Here is an 11,818-nt window from a genome sequence, read left to right on the forward strand (position 1 = left end):
CATTAACATATGCCTAGAGAAAAAAAATGCCTACAAGTCACTCTGCATAGAACTCTGCAAACATTTCTATGCAGAATTTAAATTAGGTAACAGACTGCAGCACTTGAAACACTTTGGCCTTTCCTACAACTCAGTAGCTGAAATTACCTAAATTAAATACTTACATTTTTCAGTAAGATAGCTTAGGCCCTTGAAACATTCGTATGAGATGCTAGCTTACCATATACAGATATAAATAAAAGAATATATACAAAATGCTTCTACAATAACAAAGTTTTCTGCCTTTTACACAGAGGTAAACAGAAATATACCTTCAGCAAATCCTCTACGACAACAGCATGTCCAAAGTAGCATGCAAGGTGAAGAGGTGTCCAACCCATATTAGATTTACTTCTTCCTAAAAGACACAAAACAGAATCGGTAAATTAAGTTTTGGTCACATGCAGCACAAAGAAAGATGTTGTCATGTGCATGGAGGTTTGCACATATTCAAGTAACAGAAGAACAAGGAAGCTGGAAGCATCAGTTCCAGTCATATGATCTGAACTATTATGTGGTTTGAAAAAGTAACACATTTCAATCCACAAAGTCTTTCCTAAAGACTATTTAAAAGTAAAGTACGTCCTGGAGGATTGGCTGCATGATCAGAATTATACAATCACTCCTTTAAAATTAAGATATTAAAGCATTAGAAAGTACTACTGAGTTGACGAAGTCCTGTTAATTTCCATTTACAGCACTCAATTGTGTTATGAAAACCTGGATTGTGCTTCGTTTTTACTAAGCAACAGACACACAACATTCTGAGTGCCACCTAATGGCTATCATTAGAAAATGTTTTAAATTACTGTGACTTTCATGATTTCCCTTTTCATGTATCCTCAAGCGTTGAAGTTGGGAAGATGCACAGCTTGAATTTGCCACATGGAGATAAGCCACTAGCACAAAGAAAAAACTGCTGTTTTTTGAGGTTCATCATACTCTTTCTGCTCTCATTTTAGGAAATGACATTAGAATGTGGTGCACAGCTGAAATATTTCTCTATTTCTTACAGTTGTTTCCAGCTAATATTTCTATCCTTCATTAGCTGTTTCTTTCACTATTTGTTTCCTTCTTTTCTCAGCTCCTTCCACTGCTCCAGAACCTTCCCTCGTTCCTTCCAGCCTACAGTTGTTCCTGCCCTGTGTGACCGATGGGCTCAAGTACCACAGATGATAAATAGCGTGGGGATCTCCAACTCTAGGGCTACAAACACTGAACAACACAATAAACAGACATCATTCATCCCTCAGTCCAGTGGAACAGAAAGTTCTTCCAAAGACAACAGAAAGGGGTCACACAATTAGTCCAAGATAGCCCTCAGTTACAGTACTGACAAGAGAATGCTGCTGCCAAGGAATCCAGTCATTAAAAATTCAGGAACCTGTCCAGATTTGTAGTTCTCATCCAATAACGTGCCAGAAGCCCTTGTTCTGCACTCACTCCATGTTTACACTTCTGCTGATAGGTGACAAGTGACTTCTCAAGCTCAAGGCAATTGTTACTTCTGTTCAAGCGACCACAAGTGTTTGCATTTTGATGCCTTTGATTTACTTATTTAAAAATAGCATATCATGGTACTGGTAAGAACACAGGGATAGCAAAGTAGACACAACAGAAAAAGAGCAATTCTACCCAACTCCTTGCTTTGATGCCAGACAGTTCTAAGTCTCAAATGGGACCATTTATTTACAGAATGATGACAAATCAAATATTCTATTTGCTTGTATTTAAGGAGAATGAATAACATAGATGGCCTTTGAAAGAACGACCATTTTGGATGAAACCCTGGCTTGATGTTGTTTTTATGGGGGATATCTTCCTTTAATGCCAGCGAACAGAGAAAACTAGAAATGGGAGTTCACATCATTTAGCTAGATTATTGTTCAGCACATCTTGCTTACTTGCAAGCACTGACTGACCAGAACCCAGCCACAGCACAGCTAGTATGTAAAGTCCATGTTTGTATTCCCCCCCCCTTCCTCCTGTCTGACACTGGGGTGTTTGGCAATACTGTTGTTGTATCCAGAGTACAGCTTCAGAACATCAGTTTTTCCAAGATGCTGAAGGTAGGCTTTCACACCCAGGCACAGAAATCTCTCAGACTTGAGCCTCCCAAGGCACGCTCAAAAGTTTATACTGCCTCCTGCACAGCCACCCACCTGCTCCAGATGTACTTCATTCCTGTTAGCCAAGCATCATTACATTAGCTCCTGAAGGAACTGCTGCAGCACTGAAGACAATCCCTATATCCTGACTTTCTAGGGAGAACTGTGATTATCCAGAAGACACTGACAGAAGAGCAAGAGATGAAGTAGAAGAGAGATTTAGGGCTGCATTTTAGTTGATTATCATGTAGTTGTCTAATTACTATCCAGTACTACTCAACAGACTGGGATTTATAGCAATACACAGTAGTTTTGGTAATGAGAAGACACTAGAGGCTGTCAGGATTCAATTTGTCTTAGACTATTTCCAACAGGGTACTCCACTGGAAGAGAGTGAATTGAAGGAGGGTCTCCAAGGAGTGACTACAGAAGAACAAAGATTCAACTCTGAGGTATCAAACAACCAGAACAGTTCCTACAAAGAGCATTTCAGTGGCACTTGTGCCCTCTGATGTTTAAAAGAACCAGAACATAACAGATTTCACTGCATACAGATTCCATATTCAGATTATTACTATTTTTTGTTTTTAACTCAAACAATCTCTAGCACATTCCCTCTAGTTTCCTAGACCTTTCATTAACAAGCTTGTATTAGTTGGCTAGCCACGCATTGCTGAACTAGAGGATAAACAACTAAGCAACCTCTATCATAGAATCACAGAATTATTTGGGCTGGAGGGGATCTTAAATCCCTCCCAGTTCCAGCCTCTGATGTAGGCAGGGCTGCCTCCCACCAGATCAAGCTGCCCAGGACCCCATCCAAGCTGACGTGAAACGCTTCCAGGGATGGGGCATCCACAGCTTCTCTAGGCAGCTGTGCCAGCGCCTCACTGCCCTCTGACTAAAGAATTTCCTCATATAATCTAACCTTAATTCTCCCTTCTTTTAGTTTAAAACCATTCCCTCTTGTCCTATCACTATCTACCCACGTAAAAAGTCAGTCCCTCTCCTGCTTATAAAGCCCCCTTCAAGTACTAAAAAGGCAGCAGTGAGGTCTGGAGCTCTCTGTTCTCCAAGCTAAACAAGCCCAGTTCTCTCAACCTTTCTTCACAGGAGAAGTGCTCCAGCCCTTTGATCATCTTCATGGACCTGCTCCAACAGCTCCACATCCTCTCTGTGGTGGGGCCCTGGATCTGGGCACAGTACTCCAGATGGGGCCTTACAAGAGCAGAGTAGAGAGGGACAGTCACTTCCCTTTCACTGCTGGTCCACTGCTCTTTTGATGCAGCCCAGGATACAGTTATCTCCTTTCATTAGCTCAATCTCTTCTACCTACCTACTGACTTTCACAATACTAACAACTCAACTTTGAGCGGGAATAATGACTAGAGAGAAGTATGCTTGACATAATACAGGGCCGCATATTATACTACTTCATTGCGTTTTCTTCACTTTAGATTATGTTTAAGAACATATCTGAGAAGCTTTTCTAAGCACAAAAGACTTCGGCGACCTATTTGTCAGTGCTGTAGAACAAAGTTTAAGGTGGTTTGTTTTGTTTTTACATTCCATATTACACACTACCACTATTCACAGAGAACACAGTTGTGAGGGATGAGGATTCTATCTCCATCAAGCTCCTGCCTAGCTTCCCTTTAAATTATGAACCAGCTCCCTAACGATGAAGTATCAAGGGTCTGGATTTTATACACAACTTGTTTTCCTGAGATGGGCACATTAACTACTGGAAAAACAGTGTCTTCAATGAGTATTCAAACAAGTGGATGGGTAAATTGATTAAGAACTAGAGCTGAGAAAGCAATAGAGTTTGTTTAGATAACAGCCTCTCCTGCTCTGTAGGGCAAGGTGCTCTTTTGTTATGGCTGACAGCTGGCACAGCTGCTTTCTCCTCTATCTATCTGTAGAACTATTGTTTCAGCTATCTCAACAGTTAAACAATGAAATGCCAGCCTGCATACAAAGAGTGGGATATACATTCACTTTTTTGAAGCAAGCAGAAACACACTCAGGTAGAGAAACAAAAAGCTACTAAATGAATAAAGAAATAGAGCAGTCTGCTACTGCTGACAAGCTTGCTAATCCAGACCCTGTTTGAAATTTTAACACTCAGTAAGCAAACTGCTTAGCTGTAACTGGTAGCTATGCACATGCAGAACTTTAACATTGGGCAAAGGACTCATACACAGATAACTGGCAGTTTTACTTTCTTTTCCCAAGTGACTTCATGCACTGCTAATGGCAAAACCTGTATGTTTATCCCAAACGTTCTTACACATGGCAAGAAATGTTGCTGCTGTTACTACACAGGGATGAAATGTAGGCCTAAAAACTGTATCTAGCAGAGCAAATGCAGTACCTACCTGATCAGTAGCCTTCATGGAGACTCCATACCTCCCTGAACCATCCCCTGGCACCATGGTCAGTTTTATTTACCTTTATAAAGCTTCAAAGTTGGTACAAGCTTGAATATAGGCAGAAAGACGTACCGATTCTTCTGCCTTGTTGACATTTCTATCTCCTCTGGATTACTCATAGAGTTTATGTACATTTTTCTGTACTCTGTTTTTATGCTCTCTACCCCATAGTACCCTCCCTAAGTACAGCCTTAAGAGTCATGGGGTAAAAACACTTGTATCAGTGTTTTACATTACTCTATTGAGTATTCCAAAGAAAGTAGGATTATACTATTAGTGACAATTCCTCTATCTGTAGCTTCAGCAGTGAGCTCAGAACCATTTGAGGAGGGCTACTAACCTTTACAGTTGATGTCAAAGATTATTTCTCCTTTGCTCATGGTATCCAACAGCTGCTTGACTTCTTCAGCATTTCCATTTCTAGCATCATGGAGAAGCTGCTGTTCTGCTTCGGTACTCATCTCTAATAAAAAAGAATCAATTTTACAATGTCTTACAGTACTATAAGATATTGCTTATTATTATTTCTCTTTTCTCCCTTAAATAGCTTGAGAAAGACTATTATTTCCTATGTGGAGCACATTTAATGCACAAGCTGTTCTTAATTGTCCAGTTATGCCACTAAGAAGCATTAAAATTCTTCATACTAGCAAAGCACTTAAGCTTTTCAGAGGGAACGTGGGAGAAGGAGAAATGTACATGTTTTAACCCAAGTATGTCTTCAGAATTAAGAGAAACTTATGTTAATTGCTAACATTCCAAATACCCATCAGGGACTGATACCATCATCTCTTGGAACTCAGAAGCTTCGCTCCCCAGATTGACTTGAAGGGGGACTCAGACTCTCAGCTTTGTAGATTTGACCTTCTCTTTAGTAGTACAATAAAAGAACTCAAGTTTTCAAAGCAGCCTCAGAAGACACTGATGCAATATGCAATTTATTGCTTTCAAAAACAGCAGTAAAAGAAAAGTTTGCCCAAATTAGGCGTCTCCAGTTTAGTACCTTCAGCTGACACACAGAGATTACCAGAGCCTGCAGAATCCAAATTCCTAGTCAGTTAATGATTGCAAAGAATATGGTAAGTCTAACATAGTCAGCTTTCCTATAACGGCAGAGGTTTTGATCAGTCCCACGATGTATTTATGCTCTGCTGCATTGGAGAGGCAGCTTGACTGCGCCATGTGCACTCAGAACTAAAACGCATGCACAGAGCTCCTGCACTATGGTGAGATGGGAAAGCACTCAGCAAGACAGTGCGTAAGCAATAAAAAGCCTCTAACAGCAACAGATCTTGTTAATACAAGAGACAGAAAAAGAAATCTACAGCAGGACAGCTTGCCAAATGGTCAGCAAAGCAGAGAAGAGTCTTCCTCTATCTCTTGCTCAATCAGCAAAGGGTGGAGGAGGGAATCAGTTTTCAGATGGAGGGATTTGCCAAAGACTAAGCAAGACCCTCCTAGCACATTACAGAAGAACAGACCAGACTGATCTCCTGCAAACTACTACAGACACAGCATACAACCACCTCCTCCAACACCGATTAAACAATACTCTTGCTGGTGCCTGCTTATCAGCTCTGCCAGCAAAAACAGCATTAGTACTTCCAGAAATCCTTCAAGCCCTAAAGCCATCTTCTCCTTTAAACAGGAGCCTATCCACTCGCCAAGGCAGCACAGCAGTTTGCTGTTAGTGGGACAGCATCGTTTCCTCCAGTGAATCAGTTCTACCGGTGTCTACAGGAAGAAAAAAATCAAGTATGTTAATGCATTATCAGTCACATAATGCATTATATATAATTATATTGTGCATATATATGTAATGATTTTTCTGAAGCTGTGCTATACCACATCAGTGGGACACAGAGCTCATTGCTCATTTTGCTGGCTCTGGGAAAGAGGAGGGACAGGGGGAGAGAAGCAAAGCAAAGCTCACCCTTCATTTCTCCCCTCCTCCCCCAGCCTCTCCTCAGCAATCTCTCAAATATATTAGACAACAGGGAGTAATGACAGGATTCTATTTCTCTCATTTGTCAGCATCCCACGCACACTGCAGGAAGAAAAAGCAATACACTTCCAACACATTAAGAACCTGCGGCTTCCATTTAGTATCAATGAGAAGGAAGGAAGAAAAGACTGCTTGGGAAGGGAATCAAGAAACCGATCCAAATGCACAACTCCTGCATGCAGTAAGGCCAGTTATGTGCATGAGCAGAATGTTAAGCAGCTTAAGATACACAGAAAGCTGAATCACTTGGTAAAACTACTTATGTGATTTCCCCTCACAAATAGTCACTGGATTTAGATTGCTGTGACTTGTTTGTACTCTTACTACAAATGTTACCAGAAAAGAGACATGCACGGTATGGCAGCTAAGAAAGGTCTGTCTGCTTTGCTGTTTCACTGCTCAGGCCAAATCTCCAATTTCAAATACACTTTGTAAGGCTGAAGTACGCAGTGATGCAGAAGAATGACTGTCTGGATATTAGTCATAGTTAGAATGACCATTCATAGGAAACTGTTCCTACCACCGGGGCTGGAAAGTGAATCTGTGTGCAGCTACTTACTAGATAAGTGATACAGAACCTAAAGTTTTAGCTAACAAGCTAAATTAAGTGCCTAAATGAAGCTGGCAGCAAAGGGACTCTTCTCAGAACTTAGCATCATCTTCCCAACACTGTTTTAAGCACTATGATTTGCTGCTTAATGGAGATGAGCAACTGACAGGGGAATTTTGAGTGGCAAGCTGAGAGCACTGAAAGAACTCAATACAGAGGCACTCAAACTGCGTGTGCTTACAATTTTCTTTCTTGTGTCTGCATCCCACTGCAGAAAGGTGTTTATTGGCTGGTCACGCAGCCAGCATCAAAACAGCTCCAAAATCCTCACCGACTGGCTTCAAGATAGTGGGATAGATCTCTAGTACCAATGCAAAACTTGAGGGTTTAATTTGGATTTATCAGTCATACAGTTCTACTCGCAGGTTAATTTATATGCATTGTGCTGCCTGTATGCAAAGCCACCGGCCACTTCAGAGAGCTGACATCTGCTCATACTCAGAGATGTTGCCATCATTAGCTTCTTCCACTCAGATGCAAGTTACACTGCCTTTCATGGCTTATCTTTATGCCTGGTACTGTTGAAAGGCCTGTGCACCAGTCTCTACAGTCACTTCTACACCATAAGAAAATAACACAAGAACAATGTAATATCAAGTGCTTCCTATATAACTGAGATATGACTGGGAGGCACTTCTGTTGAACTCATTAGTACTAAACAAGCCAGACTTGATCGCTAATTTACTCTTATCCTTTAAGAAGGTACAAAGAATAACATTTAAGATGCTCTGTTCTACCTTCCTCTATGAAACCTATGCCAGAGCAATCTTCTCCCTCGATTACAGCACCTGCCTTCACAGAGGGGCTGTTTGTCCCCACTCCATGAGAGCCCAGGCTACCACTTTGCTTGCATGCCTGCTTAGTAAGGAGTTCCTTAAGATATCTAGCCATGAAAAGATCTACCAGCCTGACAGCCGCTGGTATAGGAAACACAGTTACTCAGCTGCTAGAAGAACCCAAGCAAAAACAAGAAAGAAAAAATTACAAACAGCAAAAATAGGACCAACTCTGCCCAACGTAAGGCTCTGAGTCAGCAGAGCAACATAGGAACCTTTCAATTCATGAATCCCCTTCTATCACTATTCTACTATTTTTCTGTCATCATTCTACTTATTCTATAGGGCGGTGAGGCACAGCTGCCCAGAGAAGCTGTGGTGCCCCATCCCTGGAGGCGCTCAAGGCCAGGTTGGATGGGGCCCTGGGCAGCTGAGCTGCTGGGGGGCAGCCCTGCCCATGGCATGGGGGGGGACTGGGTGGGCTTTGAGGTCCCTTCCAACTTAAAGTCATTCTACGTTTTTCTGATGGTAGGACAAGCAGTAAGGCTAACAGTGGATACGCTGGCTGCTGTTTCAGGAGATCTCTCTTGAGCAATAAAAACCAGGCTCCTGCAGGAAGATCCTCACACATCCCAACAGGCGCACCACAGAGAGATGCTGTAAAGGAGGGGTCAAAACGCACCAAACCGCACCGACAGACAGAACCTGTCCACGAGCCCACACCGAGTGTCACGGCTGCCTTAACCCCCAGTTAGCGGGATGAACGCGCTCCCACCACACTGCCTCATCACACTCCATGTGCCAGCAGTGCCATGCTGAAGGACTGTCTCTGCTGGGCAGACAGCCACTAGCACGGACGCACAGCACGTACCTGTTCCACGCTCTCGCTGAGGCACCGAGCCAAGCCCAGTTCCCAGGCACCCCCGGCAGCCCGCTGCGTGCACTCGGCTGTCTGTCAAAGACCTTCTTTCAGCCCAAGAGCCCTGAATGGGGTTTACGACAAGAACGGGACCTACGAAGAGCGCTTACAGGCAACGAGAACTTCAGCAGCCCCCCCCTGCAGCCCTTCACTCACATACAGAACCGAGCCCTCTGGCGGGCCAGCACCCCCATTCCTGCAGCCGGCCGGCCGGCCTACCAGCCCTGGGGTCACCCGTGAGGGCGATAACGGCGGCAACGACGCAGCTGGAGGGCGCCGCGGAAGAAAACGCAGCCGGGCCGCGTGGGCCGAGCCGCCGCTGCCGCCCCCCTCAGCGCTCAGCTCCTCACTACAACCGCCCGCCCCACACACGCTACATACATACATACATACGTACGTACAGACACCCCCAACGCCGCGCCCGCCCCTCACCCCCCGCGGCCATACACACCGGCCCCGCGCGTGACCGTCCCCGCAGCCGCTCCCACACCGCCGCGCAGGGCGGGCGCCGCTCCGCCCCCTGCCTGCCGCTGTCCCCTCAGCGCCGGTGGGATCGCTCCGCGGGTCTAGGGCCGGCTAGGCTGCCTGCAACCCATGTGAGGGGCTGGGAAGGGGAAGGCGTAGTTCTGCGCCCTCTCGTTGTGTCTGAAACTCGGCAGCGACCGCCCTTCCCAGCGAGGGAGGGAGGAGTGTTGTGGCCTCGGGGCTGTCTGAAAACAGGAGGCGAGCGGCTGCGGCTCCGGAGGACGCCATGGGACCGCGGGGGTGGGAAAACGTGCTCCGAGAAGAGCGGAGAACCGGGGCAGAACGACCTCGGAAGAGGTCTCCGAGTGAAAAAGTGAGGAATAAAGGTGGTGTGGGGAATCGCTTTCATCCTGTGTAATCACCTTTCATCTTGTTCCTGCGGGAACTTGGCAGGAGGGCGGGGAAGCTCTGTGGTGCGGAGGCGCGGCCCAGCTTGTCACATGCTGGAAAAGCCGTGGGTGCCATGAGAAAGTATCTCTAAAGGTTAGGATGAAGATTCTGTTCCAAGAGTGGCAAGTTCATACCTGAGCAGTTATTGGGAAATTCTTAGGACATAAATAATGAGGCATGCTTTTTTTTTTCTTCTTTTTTTCTTTTTTTACTACCTGTAACTGTATGTATCGTTAACGCTCTGCAAATGAATAGCCAAAAGAACAGCAGTTCCACACCCGTGGAGATATTACATCTGTGCTGTGTTTGGATTTATCCTGCTTCTCATTAGTTCAAATTAGGTCTCCTAAGTATGGTTATCTGCTACAGCAGGAAGTATGTGATACCTGAGAGGCTTCAGTGAAGGGTACCATTGCCTTTCTCTCTGGAGCAGCTCTTTGGGTTGCACCCCTTACTTTCAGAGCACTGGCTGCCCCATGCCCACGTTCCTATCTTTTGTTGCATGCTCCTTTGCTCTTATCTATCTGAGCTTCTTTCCCTTTTGTTTCTTCTTGTTTCTGGCATTGAGCCATCTTTTGCAATGCCATATCTGCCCCAAGAAACATCACAGTTAAACCAAGCCTCCCTTCCTTTTCCTATTCTTATTATATTATACACATGCAAGCATTAAATGTTCACATATTTTGTTATATTTGTTGTATTTTTGTACAGCATTTATAGTACCGTTTAGCCAGTTAATTATGGTGTAGCTCTGTCCTGCACTGGGTAGTAAGGGCATTGAATTGGGAGACTACAACAGTGCAGGGGTTCTTTTGGATCTCAGTAAGAAAGACCTGACTAAAAATGGATTAATGAAATACAAATGTTTCAATAAGGCAGAGTAAGGGAAGTAAAACAGATAGTAAATCTGAATGACGTTTCAGATGCTCTGCGTCCCCTGTTCATGCAGCATCTGTGGAATGATACTCCTTCTTTGGCTATTTGAGTTATTATATAATTTTCTTAAAAGAAAACAGCTATTCATAGAGCATACTTGCATGAGAACCTCTTGCTGTACTGCCAGATAAAAGCAAGGCCATGGTAGTGTTATAATCACCAATACAAAGCGGGAGCTGCCCGCAGGCTCCTCTTTTGTAATGAGCTGGTGGAGTTTATCCTGAGGATAAAGGATTTATGCACCACTGCACAGCCTAAGGATGCAGCACAGACCTGTGCCTACTCAGATTAACTGTGTTGTGAATCAATGACTCTTCCATGTACCATCGTGTCCTGGTCATCATCACTACACTCCCTGTGCTTCAAGAAGCATCTATTATTTACAAGAGCTTTGATTCCTTGTACACCCCAGAGTAATAATCCAGTGAGTTTTGGACTCTGAAGTGTGTAAATGCAAATAACAGTGCTGCTAATATCAAGGGCTCTGTCCATTGTGAATGTACCTTTTCTATTCCATGTCTTTCCTTTTTTCAGGCACCCTGCTGAAATTAGTGATGCAGAAAGCATGAAACACTTCCCATGCTAAGATTGAATGCAATGGCAAACAGCCTTGTACAGAACTTGCTGAACTGTTTTGTCAATTATTTTCACAGTATACTTTACATCATGTCCTGCTATGGGATGGGGCAATGGGGCAACCTGACTGCAGAATGTGAAGCTGTAATACCATAGCCTTGCCAGAGGACAAATTTATTTAGACAGTGAACTTCCACTTTGTGTAGTGCATAATCAGCTAGTTGAATTCATTGCTGCAGGCAAACAAATCTTACGACTAGAAGTATAAGAGCTGGAAGTTTTCAAATAATACTGCTCTTTATTGTCATTTCTTGGAAAAAAAAGTATTACTAGCAACTTGACAAGCAAGATGCTGATCATATCCCATTTGACAAGGTACTGCTCACAGCTGAGGGAAGACAAGAAGCATCTCCCTATGCTCCTTCTGGCACTGCACAGTTGATCTAGGTTGCTAGTGTTTTAACCACTGGAGGCAGAACTTTTGGAAAACTCATACTTA

At 44.0% G+C, this 11,818-nt stretch overlaps 1 protein-coding gene across 9 annotated transcripts in view; it reads right to left on the reverse strand.

Annotated features, from left to right (window-relative positions):
- OSBPL1A (oxysterol binding protein like 1A) overlaps positions 1–9,402 on the reverse strand; it is a 76,305-nt gene extending 66,903 nt beyond the window's left edge. For 2 of the 9 annotated variants that reach the window (XM_419165.8, XM_015277981.4), the window contains exons 1-3: positions 9,344–9,402; positions 4,923–5,045; positions 312–397 (exon numbers count right to left, since the gene is read on the reverse strand). In XM_419165.8, coding sequence (XP_419165.3) covers positions 312–397; positions 4,923–5,043 — 207 coding nt within the window. In that variant the 5' untranslated portion in view covers positions 5,044–5,045; positions 9,344–9,402. Of the gene's footprint in view, positions 1–311; positions 398–4,922; positions 5,046–8,844; positions 8,996–9,048 lie in introns of those variants that run through there. The other 7 variants (XM_046938224.1, XM_046938220.1, XM_046938222.1 and 4 more) reach the window with 6 other exon arrangements.
- Positions 9,403–11,818: the final 2,416 nt, after the last annotated feature.

Source organism: Gallus gallus, chromosome 2 (genome assembly GCF_016699485.2).
Source record: "Gallus gallus isolate bGalGal1 chromosome 2, bGalGal1.mat.broiler.GRCg7b, whole genome shotgun sequence".
In the NCBI taxonomy this organism is placed as follows: domain Eukaryota; kingdom Metazoa; phylum Chordata; class Aves; order Galliformes; family Phasianidae; genus Gallus; species Gallus gallus.